Source organism: Microtus pennsylvanicus, chromosome 22, assembly GCF_037038515.1.
Source record: "Microtus pennsylvanicus isolate mMicPen1 chromosome 22, mMicPen1.hap1, whole genome shotgun sequence".
Taxonomy (NCBI): Eukaryota; Metazoa; Chordata; class Mammalia; order Rodentia; family Cricetidae; genus Microtus; species Microtus pennsylvanicus.
The window spans coordinates 34,054,345-34,073,369 of NC_134600.1; the positions used below are offsets into that span (position 1 = coordinate 34,054,345).

The window sequence follows — 19,025 nt, forward strand, 5'->3', positions numbered from 1 at the left end:
CCCTGGCTGGTTTCCAACCCACAGAGAGGTACTGGCCTCCTCCGCTGGAGTGAGCGCTGGTGTTGAAAGCACACACACCACAGCCAGCACTGTCTGTTGAGCCAATCCTCTGCTTTAGCTCTGTACAGCAATATTGACAGATAAGATGTTACAAACATCTTCTGAGGACTGTCTTTTAGTAACATTATCGCTTAATTTGAAAGCCCAAGATTTTAAAATTAAGACATTCCTAAGTCCCCCATCTTGTTTTTGGAAGCTCTGGTAAGCTGAAGTAATGGAGATGACTACTCTATACTCTTGCTAAATGCTTTAGACTTTTCCCTTTACGCTCGGTAGCTACGTGCAATACATTGTAATGTGTCGACGATCACTTAGCCCACCATCTTATGGTCTTATCTTTCTTCACTGAGTATTGATGCATTTATGCCGTACATTAGGGATCCATAAGAACACTAATCTATTCCTGCATTTTTCTTGACTGTTTCATTGTTTATGTATGCACCCACATAAAACTACCCTATTCTTAATTTAAACTAAAACTTTGTATCTGTAGGGAAAGTCCATCTACTGGTATTCGAAACTGTTTTATTTGGTTGGTTTCTCTGTGTAACAGCCCTGGCTTTTGTTTTGTTTTGTTAGTCCTGGCTGGTCTGGAACCTGTATACCCAACTGCCTCCATCTCCAGAGTGCAAGGTTTAAAGACATGTGTCAACACACCCAACCATTTTTGCTATTTTTAACATTTCATTCTTTAATATGTTCTTTGACTGGTGCAAATCCAATCAAACCTGGTAGACTAATGAACAAAAAGGCTGTCAAAATAAAAGTAAAGACAGGATAATGGACATTTCCACATGGTACCTGCTTTCCATAAAAACAAATCCTGAAATCAGGCTCAGAGCTTGGTATCTATAGAGCAAGGAAACAGCAGGGGGATTTTTACCAAGAGAGTGACCATGCTGACACCCCAACCTGGCCCCACCAGCTACCAAAGCTACACAACAAGAGTAATGACTGAGCCATCTCCTAAGCTGGTCCTCAGGCTTGTATGTAGATCCTGGACTGACTGAGCCATCTCCTAAGCTGGCCCTCAGGCTTGTATGTAGACACTGGACTGACTGAGCCATCTCCTAAGCTGGCCCTCAGGCTTGTATGTAGATCCTGGACTGACTGAGCCATCTCCTAAGCCGGCCCTCAGGCTTGTATGTAGATCCTGGACTGACTGAGCCATCTCCTAAGCTGGTCCTTAGGCTTGTATGTAGATCCTGGACTGACTGAGCCATCTCCTAAGCTGGCCCTCAGGCTTGTATGTAGACACTGGACTGACTGAGCCATCTCCTAAGCTGGTCCTCAGGCTTGTATGTAGATCCTGGACTGACTGAGCCATCTCCTAAGCCGGCCCTCAGGCTTGTATGTAGATCCTGGACTGACTGAGCCATCTCCTAAGCTGGTCCTCAGGCTTGTATGTAGATCCTGGACTGACTGAGCCATCTCCTAAGCCAGGGTGAGGATTTTAAATCCAGGTTTCTGGACTGCTGAGTGATGAATGGCGGCGATGCCATTCACCAAGATTCTGAGTACAGAAAGAGAAAGTTCATAAAGGAAGATGAGGGATTTCGCTAACATGAGACACTGGACATTAAAAGAATTCAACACAGTACCGGACTCAATTGTACTTTTCAGCACCTTAAATGTGATTAATCCAAAATGAGATGTATACTAAGGATTCAGACTCAAGTTTCTAGGCTTAATATGAAAAAGGCCATCTATATCATTTTTATTTTCACATTAATTATATAGTAAAGGAATAATACGCTGAATATATTTGGCTAAATAATGCATATTGGAATTTCACTTTTTGAACTGCTTTTATTGTGGGTAATGGAAAATGTAGACTTGCACACACAACTGTATTTCTACTGGATACTGTGACTATGGGTGCTTAGTCATTCAAATTTGACACAGATTTTGAATCATAATATTAAGGGAGACTTAAGGCCAGGAAGTATGTGAATCTGAACAGGACAAACACAGACTGACCCACAAACTCCATCTTCTAACTCAGGCTCACAGATGCGGAAAGACAGAGACACAATGACAATATAAACACCGAGACTATAGTCCAGTGAAGCCAGACCACAGGCCACATAAAAACAACAACACAACCTCGTGAGTATTACTTTAACCGGATGTGAACGTCGGTCACCTCTGTAAGATTTGCACAGACGCTCAGAGGAGCTTGTCTGATAGCCCCGCGCAATCCGACACTGTAAACTAACCTGGTGGAAGGGGTCGTCTCTATATTCTTTTTTCACACAGGGGTTAATCTGCGGATTCCCCACATCTGTCTCACTGGTACAAGATGAACGGCATTCTGCACAATGCAACAAGTCTTCCCACAAGACATCTTCCGTTTCGGATTCGGGTCTTGTGCTCTCAGAGTCCTGTCTGGAACTTGAACAGCGAGAGCTGCAACTAGTACCCGACTTAGGGGCGTCCTGAAATCAAGACAGTCTTTGACATTAATGCAATCTGTGTATCCTTCCCAACTAGTCCCCGATTTAGGGGCGTTCTGAAATCAGACAGTTTTTGACATTAATGCAATTTGTGTATCCTTCCCAACTAGTACCCGACTTAGGGGTGTCCTAAAATCAAGACAGTTTTTGACATTAATGCAATATGTGTATCCTTCCCAACTAGTACCCAACTTAGGGGCGTCCTGAAATCAAGACAGTTTTTGACATTAATGCAATTTGTGTATTCTTCCCAACTAGTACCCAACTTAGGGGCGTCCTAAAATCAAGACAGTTTTTGACATTAATGCAATATGTGTATCCTTCCCAACTAGTACCCGACTTAGGGGCGTCCTGAAATCGAGACAGTCTTTGACATTAATGCAATCTGTGTGTCCTTTCTGACTCAAGAGATTTTATCAGAAACGTACACTGCTACTTCTCCAAAAACAACAAGCGTACTCGTTCTGTCCAAGGACAGTGGCAGAGACAGCAAAACATTACAAGGACAGAGCACAGAATATCTGACGCGAGGCCCAAAGGAGTCGCGACCCACAGGCTGAAAACTGCTGTCCTAAAGGCTCGTTCTCCTGTAAGACACGTCCCTTAGAGTCGGCTGTTTCTAAGGTCGTATCTGGGGGAGCTGAACCCAACTGCTGAAACACCATTTATTTTAAAGTCTTTATAAATGAAACTACATCTCAGCCTTATACAACGTTTATTAACTATAAATGTGAAATAGGTTGAAATGTTTTCAAAGCAATATTTATTTAAAAATATAATTTAGAAGAATAGTGCTCTGCTCTTCAAGAACCCAAAAGGTGGCCGGGCGGTGGTGGCGCACGCCTTTAATCCCAGCACTCGGGAGGCAGAGGCAGGCGGATCTCTGTGAGTTCGAGACCAGCCTGGTCTACAAGAGCTAGTTCCAGGACAGGCTCCAAAGCCACAGAGAAACCCTGTCTCGAAAAAAAATAAAACAAAACAAAACAAAACAAAAAGAACCCAAAAGGTAAAGCAGCTGCAGACAGCACAGATCCCAGGAGCAGGACTCATGTGGGGGTCAAACGGCTAGTTACGCAGGGGAGGGGTCAGCAATGAATTTCTAACTACACAGAGTAAGATTCTGACTTCCTGTTATTTGGCCTGATGCAGGCTGTGGGTGATAAGGTCATACGTAAGTGGGCACACGAGTCTTAGGGTCTGCTAGTGCAGCCCTTGAGAGGAAGACGACGTCCGAGCAGACATGACGAGAGGGCTGTCTCCCAGCAGCCTGCAGCTACTCACACTCTACCCACACACAGTGTCTCCTCATTGTCTCCATAAGTTCACCTCAAGATCATCCAGAAAAAGTATCTGCATACTGGGAAAAGACTACAGAGTAGCAATGGCTAAAAAGTATCAGAGGGGTATTTCTTTGGAGCTAGGCAATGGAATTTCTTGTTTATAGAAAGTAAACATTAATGGAATGAAATTATTTTTCTACCTAAATAGTTTTAAGTTCTAGAGATGTCAGAAAGTTGGGGAAAGTTTTGAGATAGCCAATAAATAAATAAATTAAAAAAGAAAAGATCGAATCAAAGAGGAAAATTGCTGAATGTTGTAGTGTGGGTAAATTAATAACTGGCAATAGCAACGTGAAAGAAATTAACTTGGGAAAAGAACGTCACTATAATGAACTGTGGAAACACTGATATGGGGCAGCTGACTGTCTCCGCTGGTAAGGGCACTTGGCTCCGAGCCTGGCACTCTCTAGACACCTGACCTGGGTCGGATCCCTGGGACTCACTTGGTGGGCAGATAATCAACTCCTACGAGCTGTTCTCTGAACTCTACATGTACAACAGAGGCACCCTCCCCCAAACCAGCAAACAAACAGTAAACAACCCGCTAAGTGTATGAAGAGTCATACAAACTTGAGGGTGCACGGACACCTACTGATGGACGCTACACTATCCATCAAGATCGTAGGACAGAGCCGGGTGTGGCAGCACGCCTGTAATGTCAGCACTCAGGAGACTGAGGCAGGGGAACCTGAACTGGAGCTAGCCTGGTCTATGCAGCAAGTCCCGGGACAGTCAACAGAGATACACAGTGAGACCCTGTCCCCCCCCACCTCAAAAAAAAGATTGTAAAACAATACGTATTGGTAATGGTGGGAAATATTTCAATAATAACACTCAAGTGTTGAAAGTAATATAACACAGATATATGTGCATTTATGTAAGGTCAAACTGTGTACCTCATTTGCATAATGCTTTTTATAATGGTGCGCCTTTCTATTTCGAAGACTGCTTTCAGACGCTCTGTCCACATGGCCGCGCGGTGAGTACCCCGCCTCAGGACCTTCCTCGCTGGAGACTTCGTCAGACACATTTGCTGTCTTCCTCTGGGTATCCTGTGGGAGCCGACAAAGGGAACTGTAAGTAATTCCATGATGTCTGAGCTTCGAGACAGCAATTTCTACAAATTATACAATACAGATATCACATATACCTTCAAAATATCATTAAATACCAAGAAACTGATTAGGACTACATAATTTTCTGAAGAAAAAAATCTTATGTTAGCAATTATACTCTTAAATGAACATTTTCTTTAAAAGTTATTCAAGTAATTTATCAAATATTATTCTGTAACTTTTGTTCAGGAAAGGGTCTGAAATACCTTACAGAAATATGAAAAAGACACAAACGGAACAGAGGCCATTTGAAAGACGCTGAAAGACCTTAGGAAAAAGTCATATTTAATCAAGCTACCTGGTCAATTAGAAGGCCCATCACTAACTTAATAAAAGTTATGGGGATGAGAAGCGAGCAGTCGGAAGAGGGTGCATGGCTGACATATGATGATCAACCGTAAGAGACACTCACACTTTCGACAGTCTGAAAACGGAAAGACTCAGGAAGCCTGAGCTCCGCCCATGCTCCTCCAGGTACCGGCACAGGTAATATGTGCTGAACATGCACTGGAAACCGTGTGAGCCATATGACACACAGGATGCTCATATTACCAGACAGCTAACACTGAGTAATCAAAAATTGCAGCCAGACTGAACTACAGAATCACGATGACTCACAGACGATACTACAAAATAGAAGTACATTCACCTAGAAAAACTCAGAAAATCTTTTTGCCTCCTTCAACACAAAAATGCTCTTGCTCATATTCTGGAGTGCTGGGATTAAAGGCTTGCACCCTCACGGTGGCTCACAATGACTCTAGTTCATTCCAGAGACTGTGATGCCTTCTCCTGACCTCTGTGGACACAAGGCACACAAATGGTGCACGCATACATACATGTGTACAGGCAAATAAATTATACATTAAATAATATAAATTATACACATAAAATTAATTGTACACAGAGAGTAAAATCTTTTCACAGTTTTATGATGTGTCTACAGCTGCATAGGTTTCTCTAGGTTTTCTACCATGTTCCATGGTCCACAAGTCTGTGTTTGTGGAAGCAGCATGCTGCTTTTACACTGTGGCTGGGTGGTACAGCTTGTGGCCACGTAACATGATGCCTCTAGCCATGTTCTTTTGCTTAGGAATGGCTTGGATATCCACAGTCTTGTATCTCCCTATGAATTTTAGGATTTATGCCCCTCCCCCAGTTCTATAAAGAATTTCCCTAGAATTTTAATGAGGATTTCATTAAATATAGATTATTCTGGTAGTCTAGTCATTTTCACAGCATTTAATGCTGTCAATTCAGGTCTTCCCACTGTCAAGTGTTCTTCAGATTCTTTTTACGGTATCATAAGTTCTCACTGTAGAAACTATTATAAATGGGGTATTCTTTCTAATTTCTTTCTCGGCAAGTTTGTTACATTCAATACAAAAGTTACTGGGTTTGGTATATTAAATTTGCATCCTGTAAATTACTGCAAGTGTTTATCACATATAAAAGTTTTCTGGTTGGAGTCCAGGGTATCTTTTAAATACAGACTCATGGCACCTGCAAATAAGAAAAATAATCTAACTTTTCCCTTCCAATTATAATCCCCGTTGTAACTCTCTGTTGTCTTATTACTGTAGAGAAGACTTGAAACATTATAAAGAATAACAGTGGAGTGGGAACCCTTGTCTCATTCCAGTCACTTGCTCCAAAAAACTAGAGCACCCAAAATCTATGCAGAACCATGAAAGATCCTGAGCAGCAATCTTGAACAAAAAGAACAGACTTTGCACAAAAGAACCAATAACATGCACTGGGACTGCTGGAGCCTCAACTAGCTGCTGAGAGATGAGTGATTGTTCAGTCCATAAACACAGCAAAACTTTGTCATTTTGAGAGAAAGAAACAACTGGGAACAAGTCAGACAAAGAAAGACTCAGACTGTACACTATTACACAGTGCGGTGTGCACACACACACACACAGCACACACACACACACAGCACACACACACACAGCACACACACAGCACACACACACAGCACACACACACAGCACACACACACAGCACACACACACAGCACACACACAGCACACACACACACGCACGCGCACGCACACACACAGCACACACAGCACACACACAGCACACACACACAGCACACACACAGCACACACACACAGCACACACACACACACACACGCACACAGCACACACACAACACACACACACAGCACACACACACAGCACACACACACAGCACACACACACACAGCACACACACAGCACACACACAGCACACACAGCACACACACACACAGCACACACACAGCACACACACAGCACACACACAGCACACACACACAGCACACACACACAGCACACACACACACAGCACACACACACAGCACACACAGCACACACACAACACACACACAGCACACACACACACACTCACACACACACACAACACACACACAGCACACACACACAGACAGGGTGGGGCTGACACGGGGGTCACTATTACACAGTGCGGTGTGCACACACACACACACACACTTGAGAGCAATTCATGTTAGTGGACGTAAAATCACACAAACTCACACTGATACTGACTTTGGCACGGACGCTCCTTGGAGTCCGGGCGGCCCAGGCCGTGTCTTCGGCTCGAATGGTCTCACACTGAGGCTCGTGGTCCTGTGCTCCGTCCTCACCGCTTTTCACGGCCCTTCGCCCATCGAGGGACACATAGCCGTTGTCAGTCTCGGTGGACTTATCGATTGAATTCTTTGCTTTCTTTGACCTAGAAACAAATAGATACAGAAATGTCATGTGTACTGAGCTTATTCTGGATGGCTTGACAGAAACTAAACTCTGGTACTAATTATATAAAGCAGTATTTTTCAGAATTTTAATGGCTATCTTTGCTTTGTTTGAAGTAAATGAAAAATAATATCAGATAAAATAGCGATTCAACTTAAAATCCTGGTTTAGTTTATGGGAGGTTTTGAGGTCTTACAAATAGCAATTCACAAGGAAAAGTCCTAATTTATCAAAGAATTCTTATAACTTATCTAATGAATTTACAAAGATAATCATTTTAAAATAAAAGCTTAAAATACATTAACACTAACAAGTTGGGCAAAATTTTTATTCTAGACATTGTCCAAACACCAAGCAAAGAAAAAGAATTTTTACTGTTCAAAGGCATGAACAGTAAAAATAAACACAGGATACAACTGCTTAAATGCATGATAAACTTTATCATAAAACCACAAATACAAACTGATGACAAATCTGTGGATTAGTTAGCAAAAGCTGGGGAGGTGATTAGCAAAGTTGTTGTCTTAAGAAAGGAATTGGCTATGTGTAGTATCTCTTGTCTGAATTTATCAACTGAACACCTTCAGGTACAGCCACAGCCTTCCAACTAGCTTTCTAATTTATGCTAGGCCACGTGTAAACCAGCAAAACTCTTAATGGTCTAAACTAAGTGTTCAAAGTATTAGTAATATCATATCGAGATAGGTTTAATTTAATTTTGAAGTCTGCTATAAATAGTTTTTTTTTCCTATTTGGTCAATACTCATTGATACAAAAACCCAGGGATTAACAAACGAAGAACTTTTAGACTGTACGACACAGTTTGACTAACTCAAAGTGCTTATTATCACATGATTTTTAGAAAACTGAGGTAGATGTAAAAAGCAATACAAGTCACATGGTGTATTACCTACAATACTGATAAAACAATGAACTAATTAACAGAGTAAAACAATACTTGAGAAAAAATTTTATAAGTCAAGAAATCTTTAAAAGAAAAGGAAAGAAAAAAAAATGCATCTATCTGGACAGTAGTCGCGCACTTTGGATGCTAGCACTTGGGAGGTAAGGGCAGGCGGATCTCTGTGAGTTCAAGGCCAGCCTCTACAGAGCTAGTTCCGGGACAGCCAGGATGACACAAGTGAGACCCTGTCTCTTGAAAAACAAAACAGAAAAAGGGAGGGAGGGAGGAAGGGAGAGAGGGAGGGAGGGAGGAAGTCTTTACTACACTTTTCATTCCCATGGAAATAACACATTTACGCATAACCCCAAGTAAACTTTATCCTATTTCCCCTTAAGCTATAGCACTCTGACTATCAAAATAAAGTGTGTAATGTGGCTGTAATATTGACAGTCACCACCACTCACTATCTGGAGTCAGAGCGTCTTTATGTCACAAAGCCTTGAGTAAATACAAACCCTGATAAAAAGAAAGCAGCGTGCCAGAGATCTCTGAAGACCGCGCCAACACCGTAGGAGGAGCCTGCACCGTGGCTCGGGACCACCCCCTCCTGAGTGTTGTCTGTGGTGCTAGATCCGTCTCCTTCCCTATGGACTTCCAAATGGGCGGCTTTTCTTAGTTTCCTTCAGCAGAAAAGACATTGGAAAGAGGGTTAAAAACAAATGATCATTTTCTGAGTAGCACATGCCAAGACTTACAGAACACAGGAGCTCATTAATGCACAAGGAAAGGCAAATACACCGAATTTAAAGCATCATCATGGTGCATATTTCAAGTTCCTTCCCTACGTGGGGTGCTACTTCTCTGTGAATGAAGGAGACTTCAGGGTGGAGGGAACTATAACCTAACCAATAAGCAAAGTTCTTTACCTGATGTAGATATTACACCTTTCAAAAAGGAGATGGACTTAAATCTCCACACCCCGAAACTCCAAATATTGCAATGTGTTAGCAATAATATTCAAAGAAGTATTGTCCCAAAGTATTTTTAAAATAGAACTGCAGTGTGCTCAGGTGCCAGTGGGGAAACTGGGTATTTACTCACCAGTAGGCACTGTCAAATGGCTTCAAATAACATGTAATAAACAGCCTTTTTCCTAGCCCTGTCTTTACCAAAGAATCTTAGAAACAGAACGTCTTTCTAAGCAGCAGAATTTAATTAAACCACCTCACATCTATTTCTTATATAGGTACTGCTGACTAGAAATGAACCTCAAGAAGAAACAAACAAACAAATGTATTCCACAAGAACAAACTCCACAGACAGGTGGCCCTGAGGCGGCCTGGAAACACACACAGAAAACTGAGTCATCTGGTAACTGGCTCTGGAGTTTAGGCTTCATCTCAAAGAGCAACTTTGTAAAGCAACATCATGACGTTAAGAGCAGTTAAGAACGATCCCAAGGGCTAGAGGGGTGGTTCAGTGGTTAAGAGCTCTGTGGCTCTTGAAAAGGACCTAGGTTCAGTTCCCAGCACCCACATCCAGCAGTTCCCAGCCACCCACAACTTCACCTCCAGGGATTCTGATGCCTTTTCTAGTCTCTGTGGGCACCTGCATTCATGGGCAGGTACACAGACCTACACGCACACAGACAGACAGACAGACAGACACACACACACGGCATGCACGTACACAATGACAGGAATCCACAAAGAGCACTTCTGACACGCAGTACCTTCTTCTTTTCCCGCCCGTGCTCAGAGGAGGTTTGGGTGTTCTTGTGGAAACGATCTGGCAGTGCACAGTCCCCAGGAGCAGCATCAGCCATACGGGCCCAACGACTTCAGTCAGAGGTATGCTGTGTGGGCTAGGGGCGGAACAGAATAATACTATTGCAGCAACTACAAACGGAGAGAGAAAGTGTATCCAGTTAGACATCTGTAGGCACTTTAACACTTCTTACTAAATTCTTCTCTTAAATTTAAAATATCACTACGTGTTGTCAGACGTGGGGGAGAGCACCTTTAGTCCCTGATTTATGCTCTGAAACTGGTTTATTTCTTTTATTTCACGCATAGATGTAATTGTAGGCTGCCACAATATTAATAACTCAGGGCATAGGAGTTTTGTTGTTTCTTTAAAGATATTATATTCATGGGCAAATGTCATGATGTGCATAATTTAACAAAATAAGGGGAATATTTAACAAAAATATTATCCTTAACCAAGACCCTAAGACACGGGGCTAGAGAGATGGGTTCAGCAGTTAGCGGCACTTGCTATTCCATGCGAAAGACCACGCTCAATTCCCAGCACCCACACGGACACTCCAGTTCCAGAGGATCCAACACAGCACCAGGCATTCACGTGGTACAAATACACGCAAGCGAATCATTCAGATACACAACGAAAATCATTTTTAAAAGAATCAAAGGCCTAGATGATCCCTGGTGAGGTTTGAGAAATGCCATACAATGTATTTTCACAGAAAGATTCTGTAACAGAGGCCGGGAGGCAACGCAGCAGATCTGTGGCCACGGAGTCCAAATGCTTGTATTCGAACTCCTGGTGACTACATGTTCTGTGACATTATTCACGGAAGAAGCGAGGTCTGAGAGCCTCAGGTTTTTCAAGTGCCGAGTCTACATAGGTAGATGTAGTAACAGATTCGCTATATGATGTCGGGCTATTAAAGACATTAAATAGGGAGCTGAGAAAAAGTTAAGAGCTAATGGCATAAACACAAGTTTTGATATAAAATAAGGATGCATCGGATCACCGTGGTAAAGGTACGGAAAAATACACCACACTTTATGCAAGAAAAATTAATTAGCAAAAGTGTTATTAAAAATAAATAAATATATAAAAGGGTGTACTAATAGGCATGATGTCCTCCGGTGGCAATCTTAACTAGGGAAGCTAAAGCCATAGTTCAAGGCCAGCATCAGCTACACAAAGACAAGTGTGTACCTATGTGTGGGTGCAAAAGTGTTCATCTATTCAAAATCCCCCTTCTCCATTTCCCCTCTCCTTACACAGAGTGCATGCGGGGTCAAAGACAATTTCTGGTTGTTGGTCCCCTCTCTGACATGCTACCTCGGGAAACAGGTTGTCAGAGTTGTCAACAAGCTCCACAGGGCCGCAAACATCTTTAGTATCTAAGGAGTTTGTAGGTAACAGCATAGTCTGCTGGGCCGCTCCACAGGGCCGCTCATATCTTTAGTATCTAAAGAGTTTGTGGGTAACAGCAATAGTCACTACGTGCACAGCGACAGTCAGTATATGTTGAGCACAAAGCTTTGATAATCATCAAAATACAACATCCTGAAAGGTAAAAGCACACACATTTCCACTGATTATTATACCTTGGAGAAGATAGAGGACGAGAAGCCAGGAGAAGATGACCTTTGATGTCACTTGTAACCACCACCGGAAGAAAAACGGGAAAAACACAACTCGAACAATCCCTTTTCTAGTCAGGGAAGTCCACGGACTTTCGGGCTTTGCCTTAGCAAATGCAGACCCTGAAGGGGAAAAAATATATAATGGCAGAGTCTACCTGTTCTTTAATTTCACTACAGAAATAAACTCAACACTTGAACAACAACAAATGGTATATAATTTTCTTCTATGAGTAAAGTATCTAACATGGGGCAGCAGTCCTCTTCACAAGCAATCTTACTCGTTACCACACTCAAAAGATGAAGAGTATCAGCTAGATACCAGGACTTCCTCTACACATTTCATAAAAACAGGGCTCATCTTTATCCATTAGGAACTATAAATAATAAGATGGCGGGAGATGGCTCACGGAGTAGCTGAGGACTGGCACCAACACAGAAGCCTGGCAGTGAGTGGCCAACCTATAACCCCAGGACTCTGAAGCCAGACGCAGGGAAGCCTGGGAGCAAATGGGCCAAATCAGCGAGTTCTGAACCTGCGAGTTGAGATCCTCGGGGCTCCACGACCCTTCCACAGGGTCTCAGGTCAGACATCCTGCATCCGATCTTTAAACTACGATTCATAACAGCAGCAAAACCACAGCTATAAAGTAGCAAGGAAACTAATTTTATGGCTGGGGATCCCCACAACATAAGAAACGGTGTCAAAGGTCACAGCACTAGGGAGGTTGAGAAGCCCTGTTCTAGTGTAAGGGAGTCAGTTCAGGAAGTTACCAGGGGTCACCCTCGCTTCTTTTCTCACACACGTATCTTTACTTCCAGTGCTTCAGACACAGAGATGGCCCACTCTTGGAGGCTTTAAGGCCACCATGATCTACACAGTTCAAGTCAATCTTGTTACACTGTATACTTGTTTTTACTCTTATTTAAAGGGCTTTTGTACATTGCTACAAATTTCAGGTAATTTTTGTTACAACACATACACTGTATACGTTTCTGATCCTTTAAAGGATTTTGCATATTGATACCAATTTAAGGCTATTTTTGTTACAACATATTCTATATATGTTTTTGCTCTTGCTTACAATATTGTACCTAGGCAATTCATTTAAAAATGTAAGGTAAAATTCTAGTTTTTGAAAACTAATATCATGAACTATTTAGGATAACAGAAACACAGGTCAGTAGTCATCTATGATGATCAAATTTGCAGACATGCTAGGTATGTTTTCCAGATCATACGGAGAAAAAATTTAGATAGAGAGATGGTCTTCAAATACTTCAAAGACCAATAGAATATGGCATTTAACATGTTTGGTTAATTTCAAGTTTTTCATGACAATGAGACACATCTGTTCCTGGCAGTACTTATTTACTTCAGAGATGATGGGCACACTGGAGAAACTCCATAGGGAGTTTGCTATTATTTGTGGCAAAATTAGCCAGTTAGGCAAGAAGTTGCTCGTGTCTGAAGAGCTTGACAGTATGTTGTATAAACTGAACATGCAGGGCCCACAAGAAAGTGAACGCTGAACTTTGCCACAACAGAGCAGAATGGTCCTTCTGGGTTCCTGCTTCACAGAAGAAATGGCCAGGCAATCTGCAGACCATGGAGGAAAGTGACCGACAAATTGTCAGTATAGGCGGGATGGTCTTGCAAATTTCCTGCTTTACTGGAAAGTCTGCCAGACGCTATGGGCCTGTAGATTGAAGATGAAGATGGATTCTCCAACATTGCAGAGGAAATTTGGGTGACTGTCCAGGTAGTCAGATGTCTCTGTCATTTCTAGAACTTTGGGAAGTTGTTTACAATGCACTTTTAGTTTACTTAAATAATAGCACATCCTTCTGGGTCTTTGATGGAGTTGAAGATGAGAAAGTTATAGTAGCCGTTTTCCTTAGATAGGATGGAAGTAGGTTAGGTATAAAATATTGGATTTGCTAAGATAGGATAGATTGTTGAGTATTTTCTTTAAGTTCGTCAAACACAAATGAATTGGAATTCAGTACATGGTGAATGTAATCTTTATTTGATAATTGTTCTACTGTATACAAGCTTTCTATGTTCAAGTTAAAGCTTTGCATTTTCGTTTAGAAAAAAAAAGCAGGAATTCCTGTCCTTATTTACACTAGAATTGCCTTTATTTCTACAAAGGTGCATATTTAAGCTATGTTGATTGTGTCTTCAGGACCAGGGTTTACTTGCGTTACACATCTTCTTATCCAGGACTCACCTCTCACAAGATCAACATCTATGAGGTCTGGTTTCACATATGCTGTTTTCTTTGGTTTATTCCTTAACCCCTGTAATATATTAAAAGCAATATTGGAATTCTACATATATTTTGCTTAAATCCTACATAGCAAAAAAAGGGAACCAATGTATAAGAGTTTCAATTTGAAACAAAATCTGGAAGTGACATTAAGTAAAAAATATATTAAAAGATTTGTTACAAATGGAATACAATTATAGCATTCTAGTAACTTTCAATTACCTTCCAAAAGGAATGTTTAGGAATATGTGTAACATGCAAAGCCTGTTTATTATGGACAGTAAGCTTCCAAATCAAAGACTGTCATATACCAAGCAAGTGGGAGCATACAGCCTAGGCCCTGTACGACCCAAGACACTGCTGGCCTTAGACTGTCATTAGGAAAGGAGTAGAGGTCCCAAAGGAGCCCAAGATGTGATGCTGGGGGTGTTGCAGAGAACAAGACAGGGACGCGAATTTCTCAGCAGATGCTAGCAGCAGAAACCAAGTGGATGATGTACATCTCAAGACTGCCAGCTACTGCCCAGACCATAATACCACCTCATCACTAAATACTACGAACAGGAACAGGAGACAGGGAAAGCAGCTGTCATAAATTGAATTGATTTAAAACTGAAATTACTGAATATTAATTAACAGCAAATTTCTGCTATCACTGCAGAGTGGAGTTGGAGGTAAAAGTTAATGGTGAAAACAAAAGTATGGGAAAATGAACTAGACTAAGTTAAGAACCGGATGAGCTTAGACTAAAGTCCTCAGGAACTAAGAGCTGAGAGATGACACGGGTTTAAAGGATTGTTAAATTATCTGTTCAATCAGAAAGCAACTGTGCGATACTCCTTTGGACCCACTAGGTGACAATGGTCCCTCAAGGTTAAGACTGTTTGCAAATAAAACAAGCAAGAGGAAGGTGTAAGTCAGGTTAGCTGCTATGTCTAAACCAGAAGGACAGCCTGAGTCAAGGCCCTTCACAAGTTCTGTCCATCCCAGGCTGTAAGCTACCCAGAGACACAACAAAACAGAGAAAGATGGTTCTGCGGTAACAAGAGAAAAACAGGGTTTTCGTACAGCTGATCCTCACGTTTTCAAGTTCTGTACTGCAAATTCATTCACTACTATCTGTACTCTAAAATCCATATTCTCTGTGTGTTTGTCCTCATTTGCCGTGTGAAAAGTGGCAGTAACAAGAAGCAAAAGCAATACATCTGCAAGTGTTTTAAGTTACCTAACACACTTTCCTGACTGAGGCCATAGAAAGCAGCAGCTGCCTCCTGCCTCAGTTCCCACGGCTTCTAAACGCCTGTCCTGACAGGCTGCTTAGCACTGTTCACGTTTCTGCGTCTGCTGTCAACTCTGCTGTGCAGAATGATCCAAGCGCAAGCAGGCTGTGGTGTGCCTTCAGAGAAAGAGCCAGGCAACTTGTACTTATGAAGCTATTCTTTTACTAAGGGAACTGGTGATAGATATTTAATAGACGGTCTGTTTGTTTGTTGACGGGCTCCCATGTATCCAGGCTGCCCCTGATTTGCTAACAAGGCTGACCTTAAATTCTTGATCCTCCTGTCGTCAGCAATCCCGGTGCTGTGAGGACAGGAGATCCCACGGCCAGCTAACTATGTGTTGTCTTTAAGAAACGCACACAGAACAGTATGTGCTGACAGCTTATGAACAGTGCTGTGACCAGAGGCCCACGGGACCCACTATCAGTCTTCACAGTGACTATCTAGAAAGTGCCAGTACTAAAAACAACTGTATCCATATTCATTTATGTTGCTACAGAGCAGCTAAGAGATTATACATATTTTCAACATTTTCCAAACTAGAACAGTGATTCTAAAACTGCACATTTGAATACAATTTCAATAATAAAGCACTAGCTTAATTTGTACAAAATTTATATAAATTTCTTTGTTAGTATAAAAAAATTGGATAAATTTTCATTTACCAATTTGATAATCATCTCACTATCGATCTGAAGCAACATTTACTGTTGTATACCTACAATTTTTATCAGGATCACCTTAATAACTAAAAGTCCTTAGAAGAGAAACGGTAAGTAGTCTCTTCCCACAGGTCACTTCCCGTCCTACAGGTGAGTGAGCATACTGTAGGGTCAGAATACAACCGTTGGCTCCAACACTCGGGAGTGAAGCAGGTGGATCTCCGTGAGCCGGAGGACTCAGCCTGGTCTGCACAGTGAGACCACATCTCCAAAATAAAAATACATAAAATCTACTTTAAGGTGGATTATGTAATGTAAGAATATGTAAAGGGCTTTTGAATCAAAAACTTTCACCAAAGGATTAATCATTTTCAGCACAAAAATGAAAGATACTATCAGCAAGGTCTGAGTGTTCATAAAATATAAGTCTCGTTAAGGGGACATCATAAAAGGAAAAGTTAAACTTGATGTGGATTAAACCACATGTGTACAAATGAACATAGTTTTGCATACTAACTATAACTGTGGGCCTTCCCAGAGACGATAACAGAGTAGGCTTTGGGGGCTCGGTGTTCAAATGCCTGCTTGGCATGGGGGAGGGGAGCCAAGAGAGGAGAGCAGGCGAGAAACTAGTAGAAAGACAGGAGAACACATGTAAGTCCGTCCTCAGGAACCAGAGGCCCTCTCTAGTACACAGGACACATGTAAGTCCATCCTCAGGAACCAGAGGCCCTCTCTAGTACACAGGACACATGTAAGTCCGTCCTCAGGAACCAAAGGCCCTCTCTAGTACACAGGACACATGTAAGTCCGTCCTCAGGAATAGAGGCCCTCTCTAGTACACAGGACACATGTAAGTCCGTCCTCAGGAACCAAAGGCCCTCTCTAGTACACAGGACACATGTAAGTCCGTCCTCAGGGACCAAAGGCCCTCTCTAGTACACAGGACACATGTAAGTCCATCCTCAGGAACCAGAGGCCCTCTCTAGTACACAGGACACATGTAAGTCCATCCTCAGGAACCAGAGGCCCTCTCTAGTACACAGGACACATGTAAGTCCATCCTCAGGAACCAGAGGCCCTCTCTAGTACACAGGACACATGTAAGTCCGTCCTCAGGAACCAAAGGCCCTCTCTAGTACACAGGACACATGTAAGTCCGTCCTCAGGAATAGAGGCCCTCTCTAGTACACAGGACACATGTAAGTCCGTCCTCAGGGACCAGAGGCCCTCTCTAGTACACAGGACACATGTAACTCTGTCCTCAGGAACAGAGGCCCTCTCTAGTACACAGGACACATGTAAGTCCGTCCTCAGGGACCAGAGGCCCTTTCTAGTATGAAACTGACAATATACTCCCACAGTGCAACGACTCTGGCAGCAGGAAATTTTGTGCTTTCTTTAAGCTCCATATATAGAGACGATGAGATAATAACCAGATAATGCCGTTTAGATTACAGCATGCTTTCTGCTCAGTGCACTAGACTTCTCGTGTATAGAAACATGGTAAACATCTGTCTCCTCACAGGCTTGTCATTTATGATAATATTCAAATCCTTTCATCTAGATTTTAAAAATACACCGGACACTGCTGCTATTCACAGTCAAGATAATATGCGGTAACATACCTGAACTTCAATTTACTTTCCTTCTCTCTCCCTGTCCAGTCTCAAACCCACTACTTTCAAGCACTGGGTAATCAATCAATACTTTAGGCTCGTGTGTGATGAACCTGTGCAGTTCTTCTTGTCTTTCTGTGGCGGGCTCTTTCCCGGAACACAATGAGCGCTCTAGTGGTTTGAATGAGAATGCCCCATAGCCTCGTATATTTTAATATTTGGCACCCCTATCTCTATGGCACCCTATCTCTATGGCACCCCTATCTCTATGGCACCCTATCTCTATGGCACCCTATCTCTATGGCACCCCTATTTCTATGGCCCCTTCACTTCAACTCTTCCTCAGTTGCTTACAGAGTTCCCATTTTTCCTTCCCTTCACATGAAATACTGGTATTTCTCAGTTTCTGTTCCTGATGATCGTCTTTCATCAGTCGATGCACATCTGTTCACTTATAGACTCTATGTAATATGTACAATGCTCAGTTGACGTACACATAATACTACACACAACATCCACGTACCTACACACACACAAATGTTACATATCAAGGACTCCCAAGAACCTGGCTATTTCTAAAGCAATTTAAATCTCTCTTCCAATATTTTCTGTCATACTTATTACTGACTTAATGAATTTATAAAAACGCAATTCTAATTTTCTGCTTCAAATCCATCAATGTCCTCCCAACTGTTATAACATTATGGCTAAACTGTAGGGTTAAGTTTGAAACCCCTTCATACACTGACATTTTCCTTTCTAGCTTTACTGCTAACCAAGTCCATCACCTTCTTCAATCCAATTGTCAAATCAAATTCTCAAGGGTTTCTTACTCAGTCTCCTCTCCCTCCCTCCCCCTCTCCCTCATGAATATTTTCACATGTCCTTCCCCTGTCACTTCAATGATTTTTATCTCACAATAAAATACCTGACCTACATACAATTTATTTATCTTTGGGCCCTCATGACCTTTAATTCTATTTTTAAATATGTCAGAACTTCACTAAATGAATTTATTAATTCTTCATAAAAAATGTAGAAAATTTAAAATTTTTAAGTATCAAAGAATGATCTCCTCTTTCATAGATGATATGGTCTGAACAGCAACAAATCTTTTGAGCAGATTTTTAAGTGACTATAGACTTGGTTTTT

General features: G+C 41.9%; 1 protein-coding gene across 7 annotated transcripts in view; it reads right to left on the minus strand.

Moving 5' to 3' along the window:
• Positions 1-19,025, minus strand: part of Phtf2 (putative homeodomain transcription factor 2) — an 86,148-nt gene that overhangs the window by 21,198 nt on the left and 45,925 nt on the right. For 4 of the 7 annotated variants that reach the window (XM_075955893.1, XM_075955894.1, XM_075955895.1 and 1 more), the window contains exons 4-10: positions 14,274-14,343; positions 12,004-12,162; positions 10,374-10,539; positions 9,157-9,321; positions 7,531-7,717; positions 4,753-4,908; positions 2,280-2,498 (exon numbers count right to left, since the gene is read on the minus strand). In XM_075955893.1, the coding sequence (XP_075812008.1) occupies positions 2,280-2,498; positions 4,753-4,908; positions 7,531-7,717; positions 9,157-9,321; positions 10,374-10,539; positions 12,004-12,162; positions 14,274-14,343 (1,122 nt within the window). Of the gene's footprint in view, positions 1-2,279; positions 2,499-2,693; positions 2,868-4,752; positions 4,909-7,530; positions 7,718-9,156; positions 9,322-10,373; positions 10,540-12,003; positions 12,163-14,273; positions 14,344-19,025 lie in introns of those variants that run through there. The other 3 variants (XM_075955899.1, XM_075955898.1, XM_075955896.1) reach the window with 3 other exon arrangements.